The 25,408-nt window shown below is 49.8% G+C and overlaps 1 protein-coding gene across 19 annotated transcripts in view; it reads left to right on the top strand.

Moving 5' to 3' along the window:
* The window catches only part of TSPOAP1 (TSPO associated protein 1), a 242,914-nt gene extending 226,765 nt beyond the window's left edge, over positions 1–16,149 (top strand). For 11 of the 19 annotated variants that reach the window (XM_075120718.1, XM_075120722.1, XM_075120721.1 and 8 more), the window contains 3 exons: positions 551–679; positions 8,392–8,451; positions 15,060–16,149. In XM_075120718.1, coding sequence (XP_074976819.1) covers positions 551–679; positions 8,392–8,451; positions 15,060–15,275 — 405 coding nt within the window. In that variant the 3' untranslated portion in view covers positions 15,276–16,149. Of the gene's footprint in view, positions 1–550; positions 680–4,820; positions 4,887–5,518; positions 8,452–9,428; positions 10,364–15,059 lie in introns of those variants that run through there. The other 8 variants (XR_007353149.2, XR_012665321.1, XR_007353148.2 and 5 more) reach the window with 8 other exon arrangements.
* The last annotated feature ends 9,259 nt before the right edge of the window (positions 16,150–25,408 follow it).

The following is a 25,408-nucleotide window of genomic DNA, read 5'->3' as shown; positions in this document are numbered from 1 at the left end:
AGTCAGGTCAGTGTGCTCCGTAGTTGTGTGGTGATCAGTGTCTATCTATCCATCAGGCTCAACTGTTTGTCCCTTTACTCTGCTCCTCACACTGACCTGTTCTTGTAGTGAGAGCGGAACGGGTGTTGGCAGATCTGCCCACACTGCCCCCAGCACAATACTAATGACCGGAATCCCTAGCCCCTACATAGTGCTTTTCGTCATCCTCACCCTTTGTATTTCCAGGAGCCCCGCTTGTTGCCCAGGACCCCATTGTGCTAGCACTCTACAAACACAGTACAAAGAGACAGTCCCAGCCCCAGAGTTTAGCTCTCGAAGTGCTTTACAATGGAGAGCAGGACAGCAGGCCAGAGCCAGGAACAGAACCCAGGTTCTGTCCTCTAAGCCGCACTGCCTGTGGGAGCAAGGCAGGCCACATTTCCTGATGACCTTAGCTGGGTTTAGCCACAGGCTGCAGTCTGCCCAGCCCTGTGCAATGGGGTTGTCTGCTTCATTTCTCAAGTCAGTCTTTCTTAGTGGCGTACTAAGAACCGCTTCTCTGACCTTGCAGGGGGAGTTAAACAGACAGAGAGGCCTTGTCCCGTCTAACTTTCTGGAAGCTGTCTCTCTGGATGGAGGAATGACTGAGGGGCTTCATTTGGAAGACAAAGACACATGTGCAGTGAGTGCCGAGAGTCAGGTAAGGTGACATGGTAGCTGATTAGTGCAGAGGACTCTTGGGACAGAAACTGTTGTTACCATAGCCATATAAAAGGACTTCCAATAGTTGAGAAATGGGAGAGAGACAAAACTCCAAAGCTGACCAGAGGTCTGGAGTGGAGGGCATGAGTGCAGTTCACCCCATCTTCTGCAGCCACTCAGATCACTGCACTTTGCCTAGTGGGTTTTATCACACAGGAGCAGCTCAAGTGTTTGCAGGGAAATATTAGGGCCACTTGTTAAAGGATGGGAGAAACCTCTAGGCAAGACAATGCTTTGAGGACTTGCTCCTTCACTGCTGCACAGTGGTGAGTGTGACACACCCGAAAACCCACTGGGGACATCCCCACACACACCTCTGTGAAAAGGATGTAAGGCCATGAGAGCGCCTCTCAAACCCAGGAAACTCACAGCCAGAAAATCCTGAGTTACCCACTCCCTCCCCTGCTTCCTGGCACAACCAGCCTGCTCTCCCCAAAGCAGACTCCATTCTGTGCTGCCTTACCCACCCTGCAGTGCCCCTAACCACAGTGATTGCCAGGGGAAGTCAATGCCCAGTTGGGCCCTAATTCTCAAATGGATCTCTTGGTGCCATCAGTTACCTTCGGGAAATTACCTCCATAGCTCCCCACTCACTGAGTCACAGAGATGTCAGAGCTGTCCATTAGCCACAGGCCTAGTCTGGCACCAAGCCTCGGTCTGTGAACAGGCACATATCCCTGACTGCCCCAGTTTCTGGGATTTTCTGCCTCTTACAAGAAGCTGGAACTATTGGTGTCACGCTAACTATTGGTGTCCTGGCTTTCCTGCAACCTGTTATTCCTGCACCAGCCCTCCCAGCTCCTGACCTCCTCCATCCCTCTCCCCCACACTCAGCCACCCCCTGCTCATTTGTCTTTGCCTTCAAACACACTAGAGTCTCCACAAGCCTCCCTCCCCAGCTACTGCACCATCTCCCTCATTTCCGATGACTTCATGTTCTGTAACGTCTGTCTGCTACAATGCCCTGATTTCCTCCCCATACAGGGAAGGTGCTGTGCCTGCTTTGCAGACCAGTCAAATACAGTTAGGCTACCTGCCCCATCTTCTAAAGCCAGGCCAAAGCTGGGCCACCTGAGCTGCCCGTCATGGATGTTCAGATTCCTTTGACCCTGATTTGAAGGGCGTGTCTGCTAGTTGTAACAGTTCAATTATACAGGTATAGTTAGAGAGCTGTAGTTACACTAGTCCCACTCCCCTTTGGACACTCTTATTCCAGAATAAGAGCGGCCTTTTCAGTTTAGTTTAAAGCACTTCCAAAGTGACAAAAGGTAAACTGAAAATACCCACTCTGATACTGGAATAAGGGTGCCCACAAGGGGGCTCCGCTAGTTCACCATATCAGTTTAAATTCACAGTACAACTTCCCTGTCTAGATGAGCCCTTAATCTCTGCATTCCCCAATGTGTGAATGGACACTGATTAGGGTAGAGGGCTCTGCATAGCTCCCTTAAACAGATTTCCACGTGCATCAAGGCATACTAATTCCAGTTAAGGTCTAACTGTTTTTAATGGCTCTGGATGTCTGTGGTTTGGCATGTGGTTCCAAGGCTGGGGTAGGTGGAGGCTGTGTATGTGGGGAATCAGTTGTTAGTGATTAGAAAAGGAGGACTTGTGGCACCTTAGAGACTAACCAATTTATTTGAGCATTGGTTAGTCTCTAAGGTGCCACAAGTACTCCTTTTCTTTTTGCGAATATAGACTAACACGGCTGTTACTCTGAAACTTGTTAGTGATTGAACTTATTACATTCCAGCAGGATTTAACTGGTAATAGGCTGCCTGCTGTACACGGACGTGCCTCCCATGTCTACCCCTTCCAGTTCCTCCCTGACATACTTTCCTCCCAAATGTACCAGTATTTACCTTTGTTCCCCTCAAGGGCTGATGTCAGCTCACTTTTATATAAAGCTCCATACATTTTTGAGAAAGTTACCCCAACATCCTTCCCAGTTCCCTGCTGTGTTTATTAACATGAACATTGAGTATGGCCCTTTTTGAGGTCAGGACACCATGTGCTAAGAACTTTGTATAAATATACAAAGACATGGTCCCTACCCTGAAGAGTTTATGTTCTCCGGGTGTTTCTCGTTTGAATCTTTGTCACACATTGTATAGCTTGAGTGAGTGATTACAGAGGGGAACCAGGAATAGGACACTGAATTCTATACTTGGCTCTGTTTCTGATTCCTTGTGACCTGGTACTCGTCACTTCACCTCCCTAAGTGTCAGCTCCTCTGTGTGTGGTTATAAATTCTGATCATGGCGTAAGTGCCTAGATAGGTATGACAGAATGACTACCTCCCTCCCATAGTTTGTGTCTTATGAGGCTAATTAATGAATGCACTTGAATTGCCCCAGGATCTTCCAATTAAAGGAACTAGAGAGAAACATGTATGAATACAAAGGCCTGCATAACAAAAGTTTGACTCTTGGTGGTTGAGAACTTGAATCCTGAAGCTGCTTATGGCTGCCTGCCACATTCAGTGATGTCACAGATGGGTAGCTGTGACCTCACCTTGACTTGCATGGTAGAGACTCCACTGAAGGAGGAGCTAATTAGAAAGCTCACCAATGGAAAGAGGACATTTGGCACGAGTCTGACTGGAGGCCCTGATGGATTAATAGTAATGACCCCGGTTGTGTCCTTTGGCTGTGGAGTGTTAGCGACAGGGGTTGTCTCGCTACCCTAGTGTTCCCTTAGCATTGTCTCTGCAGCGTGCCCACCTCTCACGAAACTCGGAATTTGTATAGCCTGACTGTTGTGTCTATAGCAAAGCAACATGGCATCGGATTGAAAGGGCACTGCTGGGAAGCTCCTGGCAGTGACTGTCTTTACACACTCCCCTAAATTACCAGAAGAAACATACCGGTAAAGCCTCATTCCAGGACCTCTGAGCTGCATTCTTACTCCTATTACATACTACAGCCTCGCCAAGCCCCTTCCCCCCCACCCCCATGGTATTGCTTCATTAAAATTAAATAGCAAGCACCAAAAGGCAGGAAAGGTAGAAGTGAAGGTTCTCCTAGTAGCATTGAGCTGCCTACATTGCATGTATTCTGTGGGCTCAATCCTCACCCGTTGTGAATCAATATAGTTTCATCGACATCAACCCAAGTACATCTGGGGGAACTGAGGATTCACCATAACCAGCTAGCATATTTTTACAGGCCTACTCTCATGTTGGTTAAAAAGTGTTAGCGAGCGTGGCTTTAAACAGCCTATTTGCTGAGGCTAGGCCTGGCCAGGGAAAGGGATTGGTTGCTGAGGAGAGAGGAGTTCTCACATTTGCTGCTGCCTGTGTTCGGCTGGGGACCTTTTCTCGCAAAGCTGGGTCAGCAGGGCAGCAGAGCTGAAAAAGCAGCAGAGAGGTGGCAGGAGTGAGAGAGCATCATTGGAATCTTTTGGAAGATTGGGGATGAAATTCTTCCTGCCAGATTGCCTAGCTGCAGCCTCTGAGCCATTCTGCCTGCTAGGGCAGGGTCACCGAACAACGTGATGTCACAACAAAGCTGTGAGCTTCATTAGGCCCTACTCAGATCTTAGCAGGAGCTCACTCATAAGTGATTTTCCAATTGCTTATAATTTTCTGGATTAAGCTTTCCCCCCCACACCAAGAAGGGGCCCAGCACCTCAGTGAGGATGATTTCCATACAAAGCAGAGGAAGGAGGATGAGTTATGTGAATCACTGATGACTAAACGATTTGTACAATTCTGGAAACATGGGGGATATTTTTAACTCTCCAATAACTGAAAGAGATTAAGGGATTTTGCTTAAACTTTCACACAAATGTCACTTCTGGACTCAGGCTAAGCACTGAAAACTCAACCCCAAAGGGAAACTCCCTGAGAAGTCCTGAGCATGTGAAAACAGGATGCGACAGTGAAAATCCCATGGTAATGTCAGTGATAGTTGTTGCTATCAAGGGACTGCTCTAACGGGTATGCTTTGCATCAGTAATATGCCAATTCTGTCAAAGACTGAGGTTTGTAAAGCACCTTTAGAAAGTATTCCATTCTAATTTATTTCATCTATTTATTTCTGCCCATATTATGTACCCCTGGCGGTTATATTCTTCAGAGAATGAGGAAAAGAAGAGTCCAGTGATAGATAAGAATGATACATAGAGAGAGAGAGAGCAACCATGTAAGTGTATGGGAGAAGGTTGCCTTAATCACCTGCCTGACCCAGTACCCTAGCTTGCCATGCAGCCAGACTTCTCTCCTTCCCCTGCTGTGAAGTGGCTGGCTGCATGAGGCTCATCACAAAAGAGAAGCCATGCTGTGAAGTGCAGTTGTTTGGAACAATTATCGGGTGGTTTTGGGGACTGTGGTATGATTTCTTAGAAATAAGAGATAACAAGGGACTGGCCCCAGCTAGAGCAAGATTATTCTCTGCACAGTAGTTTATGGTGCTTTATCCAGACTGGGTGTAGCTGTCCCATGTGATGGGGCTCCTGCCTCAGCCTGCAAGCTAATAGTTTCCCATATTCAGCCTGCATTTTCCTTTGCTCAGTTTTCTCCCGTTCCTCCTCACTGTGTGCCCTGGGGCTCCCGTAAACAATCCAAAGACTAGCAAACTGACTAAATAAGTCATGGGGGTGGTGCTAGTCCCTAAAATTAACCCCGGCGGATAATTGTTCTGTTTGATAGCACTCACAGAAAGGATTGTATCCAGGCGGCTGTGGGGTATGACTTCCTGCACTCCACCGCTTGAAGGGTGCAGGGGGAGCAGATTTATTGTGTTTTTCGCTTTTAACATTTGATTTATCATTTCAGAAAAAACTCATGAGTAACAGAGAAGAGAAAAGGCTAACATGATTGTTCGATTTTGCAACACTAACACTATTTACCAAGATGTTTCCAGAGTAATTTTTCTTCATTTCTTTTCTTGGAGAAATATCCAGAACTTGAATTTCCATTTGTTACTTACCAGTTGAGTCCACTGCCTTTATGTAACTTAGAGGGGTGTGTGTGTGTACATGTGTGCCTGTGAGTGTGTGTCATTCACCAGAGATGGCAATCAGAAGGACTTGTGACCACAAAGACAGTTAGTCATGTCCTTCTAACTGATGGAGATTTGATATGTGAATTGATATATTAGTACTGTTGTTATAACCAATTGTCTATCGGCCCTATGTGGGGAGAAGACTTCCAACAGTAGAGGGTCTTTAATTTATAATTTAATGGACAAGGGCAGAACAAGATCTAACGGTTGGAAGCTGTGGTTAGATACATTCCGGTTGGGAATAAGATGCCAGTGTTTTACACTGAGAGCGTGAACCATTAGGACTCACGGATGTGGTGGATTGTCCATCATTTGGAGTCTCTACATGAAGACTGGATGTTTTTCTAAAAAAATATGCTGTAGTGCAACCAAGTGTGTTGGGTTTGACAGGGAGATGTTCTCTGGCCAGCGCTGTGCAGCAGCTCACGCTCCATTAACATAATGGTCCCTTGTGGCCTTAAAGTCTATTAAATCCATGAACAGCAACAAGCCCCTGGTGACCTGGGATGCTGGAAAGCAACATTGTAGTCACTGTGCTTGCTGTTAACTCATAGGAGTTGGGCACCGACATGCATTTTGCATCAGTACCAAGCCATATTTCTCTAAAAGGTTCATTTGGCTCGTTCTCGGGAATACTGATTCCACTTTTGTCACCCCTCTGCTAAATAATGGCTTCTTTCCATGTAACACACCCCGCCCCCAAGGTGTTCAGGAGATCTGGCTCCCTAGAAGTGGTGTTTCAGCTCATCTTATACCTATAATTTGTTCTTCTTGGAAATGAATGAAGTGTCTGGAATAACTAGAGGGGAATTTAACTCTAAAGAAAAAGAGACCATAGACAACTGCCTTTCCTGTTAACTGCTCCTGAATGGCACCGAGTGGCTCAGCAGTGGGGTAATGCAGGGATGCTATGTCTGTTATTTCAACACAGGAAACAGGCTCAAGACTGCCAGCCATATGAGCCTCCATTTCTGCTTTATGCAGCACCTGCAACCTCTTTTTGTAACATGTTCCTAGTAGCAAAGCGTTCCCATGCCCAAGTCCCCAAGTGACACTAGCCAACAGCATTATACGATGCTTGTCTCCAGAGACAGCCTCTGTGCTCTTTGCTAATACCCCTCCCTAGGCAGAACATCATGCTGTCTATGTCACTGGCTCATGCTCTTCTCAACGGAGCATTCTGTTAGCTAGACACTTCTAGCCCTCGATTCATGAAACCACTTATGCCTGTGCTTAACTCCCATTGACTCCTATGGAACCTAAACTCAGACTTGGGTGCTGTCCTGAATAGCGATGGTTTCCTGACCAAAGCTTCTAGTGATGCTGTTTGAGAACAGCGTGCTGGTGATTGCCCACTTCTCTGCCCCTGCCTGCAAGGCTGCTCTTTAGGTGATTATGCTGTAGTGAGTACAATTGGAAGCTGGAAGGATGATTCTCAGACCTGGCAAGTCAGTGTCAATGTTCAATACCCATTCAGGAGCCATAGAAAGGGCAAAGGCTGTTTTGTTGTGATAGGGTCCACAATACATTAGCAGCCCAGGATGGCTAAGGTCATGGCTGAGCTGGAAAGCTTCATGATTTTGTAAACAAGTAGGTTTTAAGTGAGGTGAAGCTTGGGGTACACAAGACAAATCAGACTCCTAAAAGGGGTACAGTAGTTTGGAAAGGTTGAGAACCACTGCCTTAGAGTATATCTACACTGCAGCATAACCCTGGGCTTAGACTCAGAATCATAGAATATCAGGGTTGGAAGGGACCTCAGGAGGTCATCTACTCCAACCCCCTGCTCAAAGCAGGACCAAAAGTTGAGTTGAGCCCAAGCCCCCCTTCCATCTACACACAAATGTCTTGGACTCAAGTTCAGACCAAGGATCCTAGGACCCTGAGAGGGTGGAGGGTTCAAGCTTGAGTCAAGCTGGGACCCAGGGTCAAGCCCCATCATTCTGCAGTGTAGATGCAGCCCACCGGCATCCGTCCCCCCCGCCCCCCCCGATTCAGGTTCTGGGAGTCTGCCAAAAGTATTCCATAATCCCATAGGCCAACTTCCTTTGTTCTCTCTCTCCCAAGAATTGCCAGTTGATTCCAGGGAAATGGAAGCAACTCCCCCTTGTATTACAGCAGCTCAGGCAGTCAGAGTTTAACCCTTCCATTTTATCCCGACCGCCAAGCTCCAAATACACCTTCAGAAAGCCTCTTGTGTTTGAAATGGACACTGACCAGACGCAATCCTTTGCAAAGCGTGCTGCTTCATGCTTGTGGGAGCACCGCTAGATTTGGGAAATCTCTGCTGTGAGGCCAGCAAAGCAGTGGATTTAGGAGATGCACCAGGAATGACCACGCCTAGCAGCAAATAGAAAGAAGCTGGCAATGCTGGAAAGCTACTGGGCCAGTGACCATGGCAGGGAGCGGACTAAGCAGCTCAGGACTGAGGACAGGGAAAACAGGGACGAGAACCTTGGGCAACTTGCCGACATCGTTTTATGAGGCATTTAACTGGGTGCTGGGCACTGTGCCAAGCACAGAGCCAGCCAGGGGCTGATGGAAGCCAGGGACAAAGCTGGCCCTGGTCCCGGAGGAGGCTTTGGAGCAAAAATAGCTGCAATACAACCTGGGCTGTACTCAGAGGAGCTTTTTGATGCCCCAGGAGGAACCACCGTGGCACCTGCAGCTGAAACAGAAGAGACAGAAGCCGTCCTGGAGCCTGGTAAGTTTCGGGCTCCATGTTAATGTCTATTAATATAGGAACGGGAGGGATTTCTATTCTGTGAACTAATGCAGAAGTTATTACTAGCCCTGGCTATCAGCGTGTATCTGCTAATGGCAGATTGTATGTCAGCACCTTGGTGTCTCCCAGCAACCCCCGCTCTGCCCCGCCATGTGGAATTCAAAATGGTGACCTCAAAGTGCAGACAGTAAAAAATACCTTGAAAAGTGAATTTCTACTGAAAAGGTGCACAGTTTTACTAGTGCTTTCCTGTTCCTTGAAAATAATAACCTTCCCTTGCTATCCCTGTAATCACACCGCTCTGTAACCACTCAGTGGTGTGACGAGCCACCTGAAAACAGCCAAAGGGAGGAGTGTGGAAACATGTTCCATTTACAAATCTAGTCCATTTCAGTTTAAGGGAGTCCATGCAGTCCTGGGGTTTGAAATTTTCTCCAAGGCCATGGAGTTCTGTGTGTTTGCACGGAGCCATAACAGGCTAAACTGTGTGGAAGCTAATGCAGCATCCTGTTGATTCCCTCATGAAGCAGATAGTCACAGAGAAGGTCGTATTTTCCCAGGCCATCTCAGTAGCTGACGAGCCCACTTCACTTGTAGATGTGCTGTTCAGTGGCATACACTGCAGGATTCCCATTGGCAGCTTGGAGTAACACCTTTCTTTGCCAATCAGGCACCACAAGAACTGTTCTGTCCTCCAAAATGTGGAATGCCAGAAATGATAGGAAACCCTTGTGCAGTGTATGGCCACCCATCTCCCCTGCTAACCCAAGTTGCTCTGCAATTTTAAGGGGAAAAAAAGCAGCAGTCATTTTTAACTTACCACTGTCTCTGGGCATCTTTCGCTGCAATTAACCGGGCTGTGTCCAGGGAGCTTCTGTGGTCTGTAGCATCCCTCTCACAATATATGGAAGTTTAGTTTGGAAAAGTAACATTTTATGTCCTTGCAATTCCACAAGGATTCTTCCTGTGCTCCTGCTGTTTGAGAAGAAAGCCCTCGGTGTGTGGTCCTGTGCCAGGCCCCTCGCCCCCTACTGGCTGCAGCACCTCCACAGCTCGCCCACAGTGCAGCAGAAGCCTGGACCAACGAACCTCCCCAGACCGTCCCAAGAGGGAGTGTTTCCGTGATGAACTGGTGGCTGAAGTGCTGGACAGGGCCCACAAGCAGGTCCAGAACCAAGGGCAGAGGGACTTGCGGCGAGAGGCAGGGGAAAGGCTCAGGCTGCCTTTGAGGACAGGTTTGCAGCGTGGGAGCAGGCACTTTCTTTGCAGTTCCTGGACCAGGGACAGCGACTAAGGGAGGAGGACGGAGCTCAGCAGAAAGAACTTTTTGAGTGGCTGCTATCGCTAACAGGCTCCTGCTGCATCCCCCACACCAAGGCCTGAGTCCCCGCAGCGGTTCCCCATGCAGCAGTCCAGAAACAGCTTGGACAACGCCATTGCTGGGTGGCCCATGCAATTGGGCCCAGTGAGCGGCGGGCCAGGGCAACTGTGGCACATTCAGCCTTCCATATTGCTCCCCTCCCCTGTGGATGCCTCTCTCCCTCCTCCCCCGATGCCAAGTGTGCAGCACATGTGGAAGGAAGGGAAGGGGGTATGGAGAGCCTGGGAATATGCAGTGGTGGTGGTGGGGGTTCTGTCTTGGACATGGTTTCACTGTTCGCATTTGTTCATGCACTTTGTTCTCTTTTTTAAAGGTTTTGTTGTGGCTGGCATTTTGGTTTGCTAATGGCAGCTGAGCCATGTTTATAAGTAAAGCTTTTTATTAAGAAAGTTTATTGCTATCACTGCGTCACATCATACTGTGTGTATTTCACACAGTAAAGGTAACACATGATCAGGGACAATTGCCAAACATTCTTTATCAATACAGTTAGCTACATCAGTCACCTTACATCAGGGGTTTTCAAACATTTTTTCTAGGGACCCAGTTGAAGAAAATTGTTGATGCCCGTGACCCAACGGAGCTGGGGATGAGGAGTTTGGGGTGTGGGAGGGGCTCAGGGATGGGGCAGAGGATTGGGGTGTGGGGGTGAGGGCTGTGGAGTGGGGCTGGGAATGAGGGGTTCAGGGTATGGGAGGGGGCTCTGGGATGTGGCAGGGGGTTGGGGTGCAGGAGAGGGTGAGGGCTCTGGGCTGGGGGTGCAGGCTCTGGGGTGGGGCCGGGGATGAGGGTTTTGGTGTGCAGGAAGGGGTTCCGGGTTGGGGGGGCTCAGAGCTGGGGCAGGGGATTGGGGCGCGGGGTTAGGGCATGGACTTACCTCCGGCAGTTCCCGGTCAATGGCACAGTCGGGGTGCAGAGGCAGGCTTCCCACCTGTCCTGGCACTGCGGGCTCCACTGTGCCTGAAGTGGCCAGCAGCAGGTCCGTCTGCTAGGCAGAGGCACGCAAGTGGCTCCGTGTGGCTCTCACCTGCAGGCACTGCCCCCCGCCCAGCTCCCATTGGCCAGTTTTCAATGGGCGGTGGCAGTGCGCAGAACCCCCTGGCCCCCCTTGCCTAGGGTGCAGCATGGTGTTGAAACAGGTAGGCACTAGCCTGCCATAGCTGGGCAGCACTGCCGACGGGACTTTTAACATCTCGGTCAGCTGTGCTGACCAGAGTGACCCAGTGCCTGGCATGCCGCGACCCAGTACTGAGTCGCGACCTGAACTTTGAAAAATGCCCTACCCCCATTTGATATTCAGTCAGGTCATTCATAAGTACATTGCTTGGCAATCAACCCCCTGCAGCTCTGAAACCCTCCACAAGCAATGAATCTCCCCCCGCCACCCCAGAACATTCATACAGGTGCCATTCCCCTCTTCCGTTGGGCCAGGCAAGCCCACAATGTGGGAGCACAAAGCATCCCTGCCTTCTGGTGCCCAGTACTTCCAGCTCCAGCTGAGGGAGCTGCACTTTGTGGCTGAGCGTCCCGATTTAGCAGCTCCTCACTGTCCTAGGCCCATTCAGGGGAAATGGCCCCCCTCTGGCTGCACAAAGGTTGTGAAGGGCACAGCAAGCCTCTGCAATGCACCCAGCATTGATGACACTGGCATCCAAATGGGTCTGTAGACATCTCCAATGTGATTTCAGTCTGCCAAACGCACAACCAGCAACCATTCCACACCTGCTGACAGTGTAATTAAACTGTCTTTTGCCAGAGCTCTGAGATCAGAGTATGGTTTCAAAAGCCAAGGCAAAAGTGGGTACACGGGGTTCCCCAGAGTACCGGTGGGGACAGTAACTCCATTCATGACAATGCCATTTTGTGGGAATAGTGTCCCAGCCTGTCCATGAATGCAGACTCCCGATCGGTGAAAAACCCTGGCGTCATGACCTTTCCCACTGCAACCCATGGTGACACTCCTAAATTGCCCTCTGTGGTCCACCAAGGCCTGTATAACAATGGAGTAGAACCCTTTGCTGTTTATGTGCTCCTTGAAGAGGGCAAACTATGAACACACGAGTCCCATCAACAGCCCCAGCACAGTTTGGAAACCCCATTTTCTCAAAAACTACTTTTCTCAAGCAACTACTTCAGGAATATCCGTAATGCCCGCCACCTTGGGGCAAACCACACGTCTGATTGCCTCATATATCTCCGCCACCACTTTACCCACAGTCGGCTTTCCAACTCCAAACTGGTGTGCAATGGACCTGTAGCAGTCTGGGGTAACCAGCTTCCAGATGGTTATAGCAACCTGCTTCTGGGCCACCATGTCCGCCCTCATGTATGTGTCTTCACACTGGAGAGCCGGGGCAAGCTGCTCACAGATTTCTAGAAAAGTAGATTCCTTCATGCAGAAGTTCTGGACCCACTGCTGGTCATCCCAGATCTGCAAGACAATGTGGTCCCACCAGTCTGTCTTTGTGGCCCTGCCCCAGAAGTGCCAGTCTATAAAAGGGACATCAGTGGGTGTACTGAGTGTTATAAGCAGCATCAGCCAGTTTGAGACTTCCATGTCTGTGTCCTTCTCGTCCTCCTCCATCATTAACTCTGTCAGGTGCCTTCAATGGGTCAGAAAACACCACTGAAATGTCCACCAGTGTCTCACAGAAGCTGAGCATGTTTCCTGAAACAGGAGTGAAAGTGCAAGTGAGAAAAGTTCTTCATGTTGCTGGGACTGCACAGACTAAAATGACAGTTGGACAATGCGTTGGCGGGTTGTTCAAACTTCCTGTAACGTGCAGGGTAGACAGTCAAGTTTTCCCACAGTGCACCATCAACAAAGGTCTAGAGCGGCCACATTTTGGGAGGGTGCTAGGAAGTCTGGGATACCGTTGGATGGACTCAGATCTGCATGTTGCAGTGTGGATGCCAGAGCCCTGAGTTCACATCCTGGTTAAAGACCTAGCACTGTAGCCACTTGAGCTCTGGGGTCTCAAACCCAGGTCTGCTAACTCAAGTCCCATTGTCGTGGGGCTTGTGTTGCTGTGTAGGCATACTCAGACTGCGCTTCATAGAAGTCAGCATGCTAGGCAGGGAACTGCCTATGCTAGCCGGTGGGAGATGCTGTGAGCAGGGTGTGTGTGGTGCCCTTCCCTCTCCTGGAGATAGGCACCTGTCTCTGCTAGTGATTCTCAGCTGGGACCCTGCTTTGGAGTTAAGCACCTAAGGTGATTTGTGCAGGAAGCTTGGTGCGGGGAGGGAAAGGATGACCTGTCATAATGTTTAGTCCAGAGGTTCAGCTACTCCCCTGGGATTTAGGAGAGCCCCTGAGAAGGAGAAGGGTTTAAACTGGGCTCTGTTACCACTGCGGGGAGTGATATAACTCTAAACTATGGGATATTCTCATGTGGGGGTCTCACAGCCACTTCTGTTGAAGCTGTTCCACTGTGGATTAAATCATTAGAGTCCTTTGGGCAAGAGAGACCTGGCACAAGCATGATACTGATTCCGTAGCCTTGTGGTTAGTGTGCTCCCTCAGGATGTGGGAGGCCCAGGGTCCAGCTCCGCTGCTCCAGTTGCTCTTTAATTATTGAGCCAGAGTGAAACCGTTTCAACAGCAGAGAGTGAGGGAGGCCACCCCTCCCCCTATCAGAGTATCCCATAGCCCAGCAGTTACAGCACTCGTGTGAGAGGTGGCAGATTCTGATTCAAATCCTTCCTCATCAGGTGGAGGGTGGGGACATGAACTGGAGGTCTTCTGCATCCCAGATGAGTAGCTGAACCACTAGGGTAATAGCTGTGGGGGCCCCCCCTTGCCCCATCCCATTGGTTTGTGTGAACTCCCCTGAGGGGTTGATCTTCTAGGTAGCCTCTAAGCACATATTGGGTCCCGCATGTAATTTAGGCAGCTGAATACCAAGTGGCAGGCAGCAGTGTGTATGCCGAGAGGCAGAAACCTAGGCACCGAGGGAACGTTTTACTTCAGAAACAGAGGCGCCAAGTGAGTTTAGGCACATGCAGGGTCAATGGGAGTTTTGCAAATCACACTGGAGCCTAAATCTGGGATTTTGGACTTTTGTGACCCTAGACCAGAGTGACTTAGGAGCCCATGTCTCATTGTCAAAAGCCCCGTACGGGTTTTGGAGTCCATGACTTACAGTGAAACTGGCTGCCAAGACATGGAGGTGCTTTTGAAATGTTACCTCCATAATTTCACTTTGCATGAAGGACTGGAGTTTCCTGCTTGAAGGAAGGGAATCCCAGCCTGTGAAGGCCTTACTCTTTCTTAGGGGACAAGGTCCAGGAGCCGGGATTGCCCCAAATGGTTGCTATGACTCTGTACATGTCAGTAATGCCCAGAAGGTTGAGCCCCATTGTGCTGTGTGCTACCAAACCCCATTTGCCTGGATGAAGTTGAGCACCTCTTTGTGATTGCTGCTTGCACCTTCCTTACTGCTGGAAATTCAATTGCTTTATGGTCACTTGCTCCAAGGATCCCCTTTATGTCCAGGTCCATGATTAACTCCTCCCTGCCCATTGAGTCATACGCAGCTTCCCATAGTTACTATCTGCCGTGGTTGAGCTGTGCTTCGTGCTGAAGGACCCTGAAAAGGCTCAGAGCTCAGGTCTGGCCAGCAGCTGCTGTTATGGGAGTGTTCTAGCTGTAGCATATGCTTGGCCAAGCAATTTGCCCCTACACAGACCCCACATACACCCCTCCCCATCAGGCCCTGGGCTCCCCAGTGTGAGGAGAGGCCTCGTGGCAAACCCTGTGGCCCGAATATTTAGCGGGTAGCTCACAGGCTGACCCCCTCAAGCAGCCAGCCCAGTCCTACTCTGGCATCTTTAGGGCACAGCCTTGAAGACCTGCTTCCCATCACCTCCACCCACAAAGCTATGCGCCTGTCACCCAAAGGCAGATGGCCTGCATTGTCTCCAATACTTCAGAGCCTGTGGCATACTCTCATTGTGTAGCCCAAAATTTACCAAGGGCTGTGCAAAGTCTGATCTCTTGCATGGTCTTGGTGGGAGCTGGGGAGCATTTTAAAGCCGCTAGAAATGGCCTGGCTGAATTTGCTGGGGAAGTGGCCTTTTCCGGAAGAGATGACCAGCTATAGACATGGGCTGTCAGGGTTTTCTCTTACTGTACAGCCTTTCTGTGGAGATGGTGTCACTGCTGGGGGTCTAAACTCTCTCTTTTGTTTACTCTTTTCCTGTTTAGCTGAATTCAGATGGGCCTGGTGAACAGAAGGACCCCTTGCCTAACATTCCTGAAGTGCCACCTTCCTGCACTCTCATTTGTGACCCAAGTCCAGACCAAGAATCACTGGAGACTCTTGAATCAAGTGACCTGTCCACTCAGAGTAAAAAGAAGAGAAGCTTCTTCTGCAAGGGGAAAAAGCTCTTAAAGAAACTAGGACCCAGTAAGAAGAACTAGAAAAGGATGTTGCTGATCTCCATAGGCCTGTCTGTGGAGCCCAGACAAGGACAAGCCCTCTGCAGCAAACTGACCATCGCAGAGTATTGTAATAAGGAAAAGTGAACTTTGATGATTAAAGACTTGCAATGGCTCCAACCCTAGGCTTCCTTCACCTCATCTTCACACAGAGCCATGCCGCCGTGGGACTGCACGGTCAGTGTAGCGATTGCCTGGCCAGAGGTAGTGATCCTGCAGGTAGGGCCTAGGAGCTAGGGGGCAGGTACCTCAGGAGGGGGCCAAGGAGCTCGGATGCAGGTACCTCAGAAAGGGGCCTAGGAGCTAGGGGGCAGGTACCTCGGGAGGGGGCCAAGGAGCTCGGATGCAGGTACCTCAGAAAGGGGCCTAGGAGCTAGGGGGCAGGTACCTCCCAAAGAGGCCTGGGAGCTGGGGTGCAGGTACTTCACAGTAGTGTGCCCAGATCCAGCCAGCTCTCAACAGCACCAATTCCTTGTACATATTTTAATTTCAAAGAAGATATTCTGGCTGTAATTTCACTAACCGGCTCTTCCCACTAAGGCCCGATCCCTTAGGAAGCACTCCTTTGTTGTAAGACTGAGACTCCGGTGGCTAGCGTGCCCTAGCATTTCTCTGTTCCATTCAGATTAGGCTGTTGGCGACTCCTCCTCCACTCCCTGAAATGAGTGTTTGCACTGGAGAGAACTCCCTGTCGGTCCCTTTTGCTGCCTCTGGGCTCATGAGTTCGACATTTGTACTGTAAACCTGTAAATATGCAGCTGTGCCTAGGAGCATCCTTCCATCTCAGTCATGCTGCACTGCGAGAGTTCACCAAGAAGGAAGGAGTAGATTCGGGGGAGGGCAAAAGTTTCCGGAAAATGGGGGGGGGGGGGGGAGTGATAGGAGGGGGTGTGAGGGGTGGTACTGAGACTTGGCAGGGAAGGGGAGGGTCAGCCATCTCCAGGCTGGGATGGAGGGTTCTGAGGCCACCTGCCGGCTTCCAGGCCCATTCCAGCCTCTGGGTCCCATTGTCACCTCTGCCCCCCTTGCCTCCTGCCCTCCGCCCCCCCCATCCGGCATGCACAAAGTTTACACTGGGTGGCACCACTACAATGTTCCCTTGTGAGTCCCCCTAATCCCCCCGGTTCCAGCAGCCCTGGAGTCAATGCCACAAAGCATTTTGCAGTAGGGGATACATTAAATAGCTTTGCATCTCCTCATGGCTGCTGGCAGGCTTTAGCAGGAGTCTGCCGGACAAACATTCCTGGCGTTTGCAGTTGGTGCATGGCAGTTGCAGTCAGCTGGGGATTCTGCCTTATTTGACTTGTCTGCTTCTTTAACTGTTTTGACTGGCTTGTTTCAACGTTTGTGTGATCCTGACTGTGTGTGTCTGGAGAGCGGAACTTGGAGCAAAACCCCGCCAGAGAGTTTGCAGCTATTTTCATAAGAGACACCGTGCTCCTTGCATTGACAATGCATCCCTTTCTAAAGCCAAGGAGAGTTTTATAATACATGGTTCCATCCTTTTATGGCAGCGTTTATTCCTTTGCATGTTTCAGGTGGGTATTTGTTTTGAGCAAGGCAGCTATGTTTGGTATTTGAATGACACGCAGGCCAGGCCAGGGGTGTTGGTGATACAGTATGTTTGTATTTAAAATGAAAATTTATTGTAATAAAATCTATTTTCACAAAAATACACTTTCTCTACAAAAAAGGGTAAATTCACTACTGCTTATTTTTTCCACCCAACCCCTTCCAAAACAAGAGACAATGGGGTGCTCAGAGAAAGGTTGTCCAGAGATGCACTTGCCAGCCCTAAAATCAGACCAACTGATCCTGCCTTGGGTAAAGGACATGCTGAGTTGGACACGATGCTGCAGTAGGTGGGGTGGGGGAATGACAATCTGGGAAGTTGCTACATGCAGCATGCAGCATGGACGGGGCATGGCATGAAGGGGGGCGGAGTTTGTTCTTTAGTTTTCTTTGCTAATGGCTGTCTGAGTTCATGTCGGTGTCACAGCAGAAATGGGTCTCGAGAGACATGAATGAGGAGGGGATGGAATCTTGTGGTTCAGCTGTGGGACAGGCGTTCCACTCATAGGGTCAGTGTGGAGAAAGCATGAAGATGTTTGTGTGAAAACAGGTGACTGGGGGACCTGAGGTTGGCATCATGGATTGGAGGGTGGGGTGTGAAGTGACAAGAAACAAGGGCCCAATATGGGGCAATTTTGCGGGGGTGGGGGTGTTATGTGCAAAGCTTAAACTCAATGCTGGGGAGGAAGGGAGGCGAATTCTGAAAAGGGGGAGACAGGGTCAGGGCAAGAGGCAAGAACGGTGATGTCAGCATCAGCACTTGGGATGGAACTGGAGCGGGGCAGTGTGGATGTTAGGGAACTTCCAGTGGTCAGGATGATGAATGAGGGACCTGAGCAAGATTTGTAGTGGAACTAGGGTGACCAGATAGCAAGTGTGAAAAATCGGGACGGGGTGGGGGGTAATAGGAGCCTATATAAGAAAAAGATCCAAAAATCTGGACTGTCCCTATAAAATCGAGACATTTGGTCACCCTAAGTGGAACGGACAGAAAGGAACAGCGGTTCTTTCTCTTAAAAGGTCTGTGGAAGAAGCATGAGGACCTGGACCCGTTTTGGCTATGAGGGGCATGGGCAAATAGCCGATGGAATCTGAAAACACACCTTGGACATCCTCACTCAGAGCCAGTGCCATTGGGGTGCATTTCTACTGGCTCACTCAGGAATGAGCTAGATGCCTTGAGCCTGCACTGGATCCAGCGACTTGTAAATAGATGCAGGAGGTGTCCAGTGATCCCTCTAATTTTTTTCATCCATGTGCACAATGAATTTTTTTATGTGCACCATATTGATGTAATGTGTGGATCTGCACCACCAGTAGAAACAAAAAACCTAGATACAATATATATTTTTAAAAAGTTACCATAAGGATAGGTTTCAGAGTAACAGCCGTGTTAGTCTGTATTCGCAAAAAGAAAAGGAGTACTTGTGGCACCTTAGAGACTAACCAATTTATTTGAGCATAAGCTTTCGTGAGCTACAGCTCACTTCATCGGATGCACTGCATCCGATGAAGTGAGCTGTAGCTCACGAAAGCTTATGCTCAAATAAATTGGTTAGTCTCTAAGGTGCCACAAGTACTCCTTTTCTTTTTACCATAAGGATAATTACTCCAGCCAGGACAGGTTAGGCATTTTAGAACTCAGTACTCAAAGTATTAAATGTAAGCGTACAAGAGAAATAAAAATTATGAAATGCATAGACCAATCAAAAAACTAAAACCACACACTTTGAAAGAAATAGCAAGTAATAATAACAACAACAATAATAATATGTTCCACCCACCGCTCCCAAGAGAAGGAGGTGGGTGGTGGTGGTCGGGGACTCTCTCCTCAGGGGGACTGAGTCATCTATCTGCCGCCCTGACCGGGAAAACCGAGAAGTCTGCTGCTTGCCAGGAGCTAGGATTCATGATGTGACAGAGAGACTGTCGAGACTCATCAAGCCCTCGGATCGCTACCCCTTCCTGCTTCTCCACCCTTGGGCACCAAGGATACTGCCAAGAATGACCTTGAGTGGATCACTGCAGACTACGTGGCTCTGGGAAGAAGGATAAAGGAATTTGAGGCGCAAGTGGTCTTCTCGTCCATCCTCCCCGTGGAAGGAAAAGGCCTGGGTAGAGACCGTTGAACCATGGAAGTCAACAAATGGCTACGCAGGTGGTGTCGGAGAGAAGGCTTTGGATTTTTTGACCATGGGATGGTGTTCCAAGAAGGAGGAGTGCTAGGCAGAGATGGGCTCCACCTAATGAAGTGAGGGAAGAGCATCTTCACAAGCAGGCTGGCTAATCTAGTGAGGAGGGCTTTAAACTAGGTTCACCGGGGGAAGGAGACCAAAGCCCTGAGGTAAGTGGGGAAGTGGGATACTGGGAGGAAGCATGAGCAGGAGAGCGCGAGAGGGGAGGGCTCCTGGCTCATACTGAGAAGGAGGGACGATCAGCAAGTTATCTCAAATGCCTATACACAAATGCAAGAAGCCTGGGAAAGAAGCAGGGAGAACTGGAAGTCCTGGCACAGTCAAGGAATTATGATGTGATTGGAATAACAGAGACTTGGTGGGATAACTCACATGACTGGAGTACTGTCAAGGATGGATATAAACTGTTCAGGAAGGACAGGCAGGGCAGAAAAGGTGGGGGAGTTGCATTGTATGTAAGGGAGCAGTATGACTGCTCAGAGCTCTGGTATGAAACTGCAGAAAAACCTGAGAGTCTCTGAATTAAGTTTAGAAGTGTGAGCAACAAGGGTGATGTCGTGATGGGAGTCTGCTGTAGACCACTGGACCAGGGGGATGAGGTGGACGAGGCTTTCTTCCAGCAACTCACAGAAGTTACTAGATCGCATGCCCTGGTTCTCATGGGAGACTTCAATCACCCTGATATCTGCCGGGAAAGCAATACAGCGGTGCACAGACAATCCAGGAAGTTTTTGGAAAGTGTAGGGGACAATTTCCTGGTGCAAGTGCTGGAGGAACCAACTAGGGGCAGAGCTCTTCTTGACCTGCTGCTCACAAACCGGGAAGAATTAGTAGGGGAAGCAAAAGTGGATGGGAACCTGGGAGGCAGTGACCATGAGATGGTTGAGTTCAGGATCCTGACACAAGGAAGAAAGGAAAGCAGCAGAATACGGACCCAGGACTTCAGAAAAGCAGACTTTGACTCCCTCAGGGAACTGATGGGAAAGATCCCCTGGGAGAATAAGATGGGGGGGGGAAAGGAGTCCAGGAGAGCTGGCTGTATTTTAAAGAATCCTTATTGAGGTTACAGGGACAAACCATCCCGATGTGTAGAAAGAATAGTAAATATGGCAGGCGACCAGCTTGGCTTAACAGTGAAATCCTTGCTGATCTTAAACACAAAAAAGAAGCTTACAAGAAGTGGAAGATTGGACAAATGACCAGGGAAGAGTATAAAAATATTGCTCGGGGATGCAGGAGTGAAATCAGGAAGGCCAAATCACACCTGGAGTTGCAGCTAGCAAGAGATGTTAAGAGTAACAAGAAGGGTTTCTTCAGGTATGTTAGCAACAAGAAGAAAGTCAAGGAAAGTGTGGGCCCCTTACTGAATGAGGGAGGCAACCTAGTGACAGAGGATGTGGAAAAAGCTAATGTACTCAATGTTTTTTTTGCCTCTGTCTTCACGGGAAAGTCAGCTCCCAGACTGCTGCACTGGGCAGCACAGCATGGGGAGGAGGTGACCAGCCCTCTGTGGAGATAGAGGTGGTTCGGGACTATTTAGAAAAGCTGGACGTGTACAAGTCCATGGGGCCGGATGCGTTGCATCCGAGAGTGCTAAAGGAGTTGGTGGATGTGATTGCAGAGCCATTGGCCATTATCTTTGAAAACTCATGGCGATTGGGGGAAGTCCCGGACGACTGGAAAAAGGCTCATGTAGTGCCCATCTTCAAAAAAGGGAAGAAGGAGGATCCTGGGAACTACAGGCCAGTCAGCCTCACCTCAGTCCCCGGAAAAAATCATGGAGCAGGTCCTCAAGGAATCAATTTGGAAGCACTTAGAGGAGAGGAAAGTGATCAGGAACAGTCAGCATGGATTCACCAAGGGCAAGTCATGTCTGACTAATCTAATTGCCTTCTATGACGAGATAACTGGCTCTGTGGATGAAGGGAAAGCAGTGGACGTGTTGTTCCTTGACTTTAGCAAAGCTTTTGACATGGTCTCCCACAGTATTCTTGCCAGCAAGTTAAAGAAGTATGGGCTGGATGAATGACTATAAGGTGGATAGAAAGCTGGCTAGATTGTCGGGCTCAACGGGTAGTGATCAATGGCTCCGTGTCTAGTTGGCAGCCGGTATCTAGCGGAGTGTTCCAAGGGTCGGTCCTGGGGCCTGTTTTGTTCAATATCTTCATAAATGATCTGGAGGATGGTGTGGATTGCACTCTCAGCAAGTTTGCAGATGACACTAAACTGAGAGGAGAGGTAGATACGCTGGAGGGTAGGGATAGGATACAGAGGGACCTAGACAAATTGGAGGATTGGGCCAAAAGAAATCTGATGAGGTTCAACAAGGACAAGTGCAGAGTCCTGCACTTAGGACGGAAGAATCCCATGCACTGCTACAGACTAGGGACCGAATGGCTCGGCAGCAGTTCTTCAGAAAAGGACCTAGGGGTTACAGTGGACGAGAAGCTGGGTATGAGTCAACAGTGTGCCCTTGTTGCCAAGAAGGCAATGGCATTTTGGGATGTATAAGTAGGGGCATTGCCAGCAGATCAAGGGACGTGATTGTTCCCCTCTATTCGACACTGGTGAGGTCTCATCTGGAGTACTGTTTTCAGTTTTGGGCCCCACACTACAAGAAGGATATGGAAAAATGGAAAATGTCCAGCGGAGGGCAACAAAAATGATTAGGGGTCTGGAACACATGACTTATGAGGAGAGGCTGAGGGAACTGGGGATGTTTAGTCTGTGGAAGAGAAGAATGAGGGGGGATTTGATAGGTGCTTTCAACTACGTGAAAGGGGGTTCCAAAGAGGATGGCTCTAGACTGTTCTCAGTGGTAGCAGATGACAGAACAAGGAGTAATGGTCTCAAGTTGCAGTGGGGGAGATTTAGGTTGGGTATTAGGAAAAACTTTTTCACTGGGAGGGTGGTGAAACACTGGAATGCGTTACCTAGGGAGGTGGTGGAATCTCCTTCTTTAGAAGTTTTTAAGGTCAGGCTTGACAAAGCCCTGGCTGGGATGATTTAATTGCGGATCGGTCCTGCTTTGAACAGGGGGTTGGACTAGATGACCTCCTGAGGTCCCTTCCAATCCTGATATTCTATGATTCTATGGTTCCTCATCCCTGCCAGCCAGGTCATTTGCATTTACACTGACTGCTTCAGTCTCAGCTGATTGGTTCCCTGGATTCAAATTCAAATCCTCGGCCGTTACAGGAGCGGGGCCTGGATCCTGTCCCAAAGAGACACAGTCACCCCGCAACAGGACTTCACAGCCAATATCCTGGAGAACCCCAACGACCAGCCAGCCCGACCCCTACTGGGTCTGCACAGGGATCTGGGCATAGGCAGGGCAAGGGGCTTCATCCCTGGGACCCTCACCCAAGTCACACAGCCCCTCAGCATCTGCTGAGGCTCCACCACCCAGGGCCTGACGACAGTTCTCTCTGTCCCAGGATCTCGCCACCCTAGGAATGTCTCCCTATTGACCATCGCCTTCTGCTCCCACTGGGTGTCCAAGGGGCCTGACAGACATTTTGCTGGGGTTAGGAGTGAGATCCAGTCTGCCACACCACCCATCTGGCTAAACAGCTCTGGCCTTGGGACCCAGGAAGGGGGCTAGACACCGGATCCTTTCCACAGGGCCAGCCTGGTTCCAATAGCCAGCCTTCCCAAAGGCCATGAGACAGGCATCTATATCTCCCCCCTCCTTAACCTGGGGCAGCAATTTAGTGTCGAGGTTCCCTGGGGAATTGGCACCCCTGGGTCCATCCATACTCACTCCTGGATGGGTCCTTCTGCCTCTCAGCTCAGCCATCACCACCTCCTGCAGCCTCTGTCTCTCCTGCTATTCTCCCTCATGCCTTCCCTGTCTCTCCTGGTCCTCTGACTCTTTCGATCGGAGCTCCAATTCCATCCGTCTCAGATCCATCCACGGGGCACCTGGTGGAGACCTCCGGCTGGTCAGGGATACTGATCTCGGGAACTCGTGGCTGCTCCCAGCCTCTCTCACGGCCCCATCTGGGTCAGGTACTGGTGGGGTCCCTTGAGCTGTCTGGCTGCTCCCAGCCTCTCTCGCTGCCCCACCTGGGTCAGGAACCAGCTCCTTAGAGCAATCATTCTCCTCCAACTGAGCAATTAGCTGTGCTTTGGTGAACTTTCCAATGAGCAGCCGTATCCCTCTGCACAGCTCTACAATGTCCTTCTTAAGGACGTATAACCATCTCCACGCTGTTCACAAGTTGTCAGGGACTCACAGGCCTGTGTTCTCTCAGCTCCCCATGGTCCCTGGGAGGAATCCCTTCAGTGTGACAGCCCTTCTCAGGGGTCCACTCTCAGGGTTAAGCCGTAGGCTTCTCTGCCTCCTGGAACCGCACCTCTCTAAGCTTTCAGCACGCCTGTCTCTCGCTAATCCCCCTCCGTTCTACTGCTCCCCAGTCACTTACTGCAGGATGCTTTGTCCACAGGGTGCAGTTTATCCCACCGTTACCACCAGTTGTCTTGGAGTTACCGGGGTGATGCTCTAGAACTACTCCATATGAGGCCAGTCAGGACTCTGGGGAAGCCTCTTCTCTCTGAGAAGACTGTCACCAGGGCAAGAAGCCTACACAGCTTTGACCTTCCTGGGTTTGACCTCAGAGCATTCAGCATCTACTTCCACACCGTGTGCTTCCCACAGCGAGTCCGCACAGGCGGGGCTCCTCGGGAAGCCAGAGGGGCCTGCACCCCAACTCTGCAGTCAGCAGTGACTCTCAGCAAGCATAAAATGGAAGGTTTATTAGTCGACAGGAACACAGCATAAAACAGAACTTGTTAGCACAGAAATCTGTGACTTTCAGCCAAGTCTATCTTGGGGGAACCCTGGGCCAGATGCCCTGGACTCCCCACACTTCCAGTCCCCCACAGCAGACTGCCCAGCTTCCAGTGACCCAATCTCAGACACCTCCTGGCCTTTGTCTCAGTTTGCAGGCTGGTCGCATCCCCCTCCTGGGTCTCAGATTACGAAAGACACCATCATAGCATATGTGCAGGCAGCTGGAGCAGCCTCACCTGCCCCCGAGAGTCTCAGCAAAAGTCACACACCCTTATTCCCACCAGCGAGGCATTGGTGTAATACACAGGGAAACTTCGCAAAAAGAAAAGGAGGACTTGTGGCACCCTAGAGACTAACCAATTTATTTGAGCGTAAGCTTTTGTGAGCTACAGCTAACGAAAGCTTATGCTCAAATAAATTGGTTAGTCTCTAAGGTGCCACAAGTCCTCCTTTTCTTTTTGTGAATACAGACTAACATGGCTGTTACTCTGAAACAGGGAAACTTAGGCACATACAGCATTCATGCAAAACAGTAAGACTCACACAGGCTCACATACAACATAAGATGAATAAAACCCCACTTTATCACAGTGTGTGACAGAGAGACACGTGTAGTCCCTTTAAGTATGCTGCCCTTCTAAGTAGATTGGCACTCAGTAGTCTGAAGCCTGTTCCTTGCTTGCTCAGACACATCAACAGCTGCCAGCAAGCTCCCTCCATCCTGAGCTCTGTCGTGTTCCCCCTCCCCTCCACACACACTTTGTGGAGATGGGGTACAGGAGCTGGGTGAGGGGGACATCCTGACATCAGCGTGCCCCTTCCCCCCTGGATCAGAACAGCAAGCAGGAGGCTCCCAGGAGCAGCTGGCCAGGGATCCAGGGCAGAGGCAGGAGCAACGTGGCAGTTGGGGGAGGGGCACCTGAAGTGCGTGGCACTTGTTAGCCTGCTGGGCAGCTGCCTAGCCACACAGCTTAGAGGGAACTTAGGAGGTGTCCCCATCTCTGCTGGTATGGGAGGGTTGGAGAGACACACAGTGCCATCACCAATCCAGAAACAAGCCCCCTGACGCCTCACTCCCCTGACAGCCCAGTCCGGTACCTTCCCACCACAAGGGAACCTCTCCCCCTCCAGCACCTCACTCCCTCATGTGCCATCTGATCCATAGAGGTTAAGGCTAGTAGGTACCATTAGATCATCTACGTTGACATCCTGTATAGCATACTTTCTCCCTTTTAACCTCAAAATTGAGCACAATAGCTTTGTTTGACTAAAATGTCTTCCAGAAAGGTGGCCAGTTGAGATTTGAAGACACTCAGAGATGAAGAATCCACCACTTCCCTTGGCAATTTGTTCCAATGATTAATCACCCTCACTGTTAAAATTTGGGCCTAATTTCTAATTTGAATTTGTCTTGTTTCAGCCATTGGTTCTTGTTCTGCCTTTCTCCACTGGATTAAAGAGCCCTTTCACGCCAGGGATTTTCTCCCTGTGAAGGAACTGTAATCAAGTCTTTTTGCTATACAAATGAAGTTCTTTATGTTTCTCACTGTAAG

This window comes from Caretta caretta, chromosome 17 (genome assembly GCF_965140235.1).
Source record: "Caretta caretta isolate rCarCar2 chromosome 17, rCarCar1.hap1, whole genome shotgun sequence".
Taxonomy (NCBI): Eukaryota; Metazoa; Chordata; order Testudines; family Cheloniidae; genus Caretta; species Caretta caretta.
The sequence above is the reverse complement of the archived record's forward strand: the minus strand, read 5'-3'. Positions and strand labels throughout refer to the sequence as shown.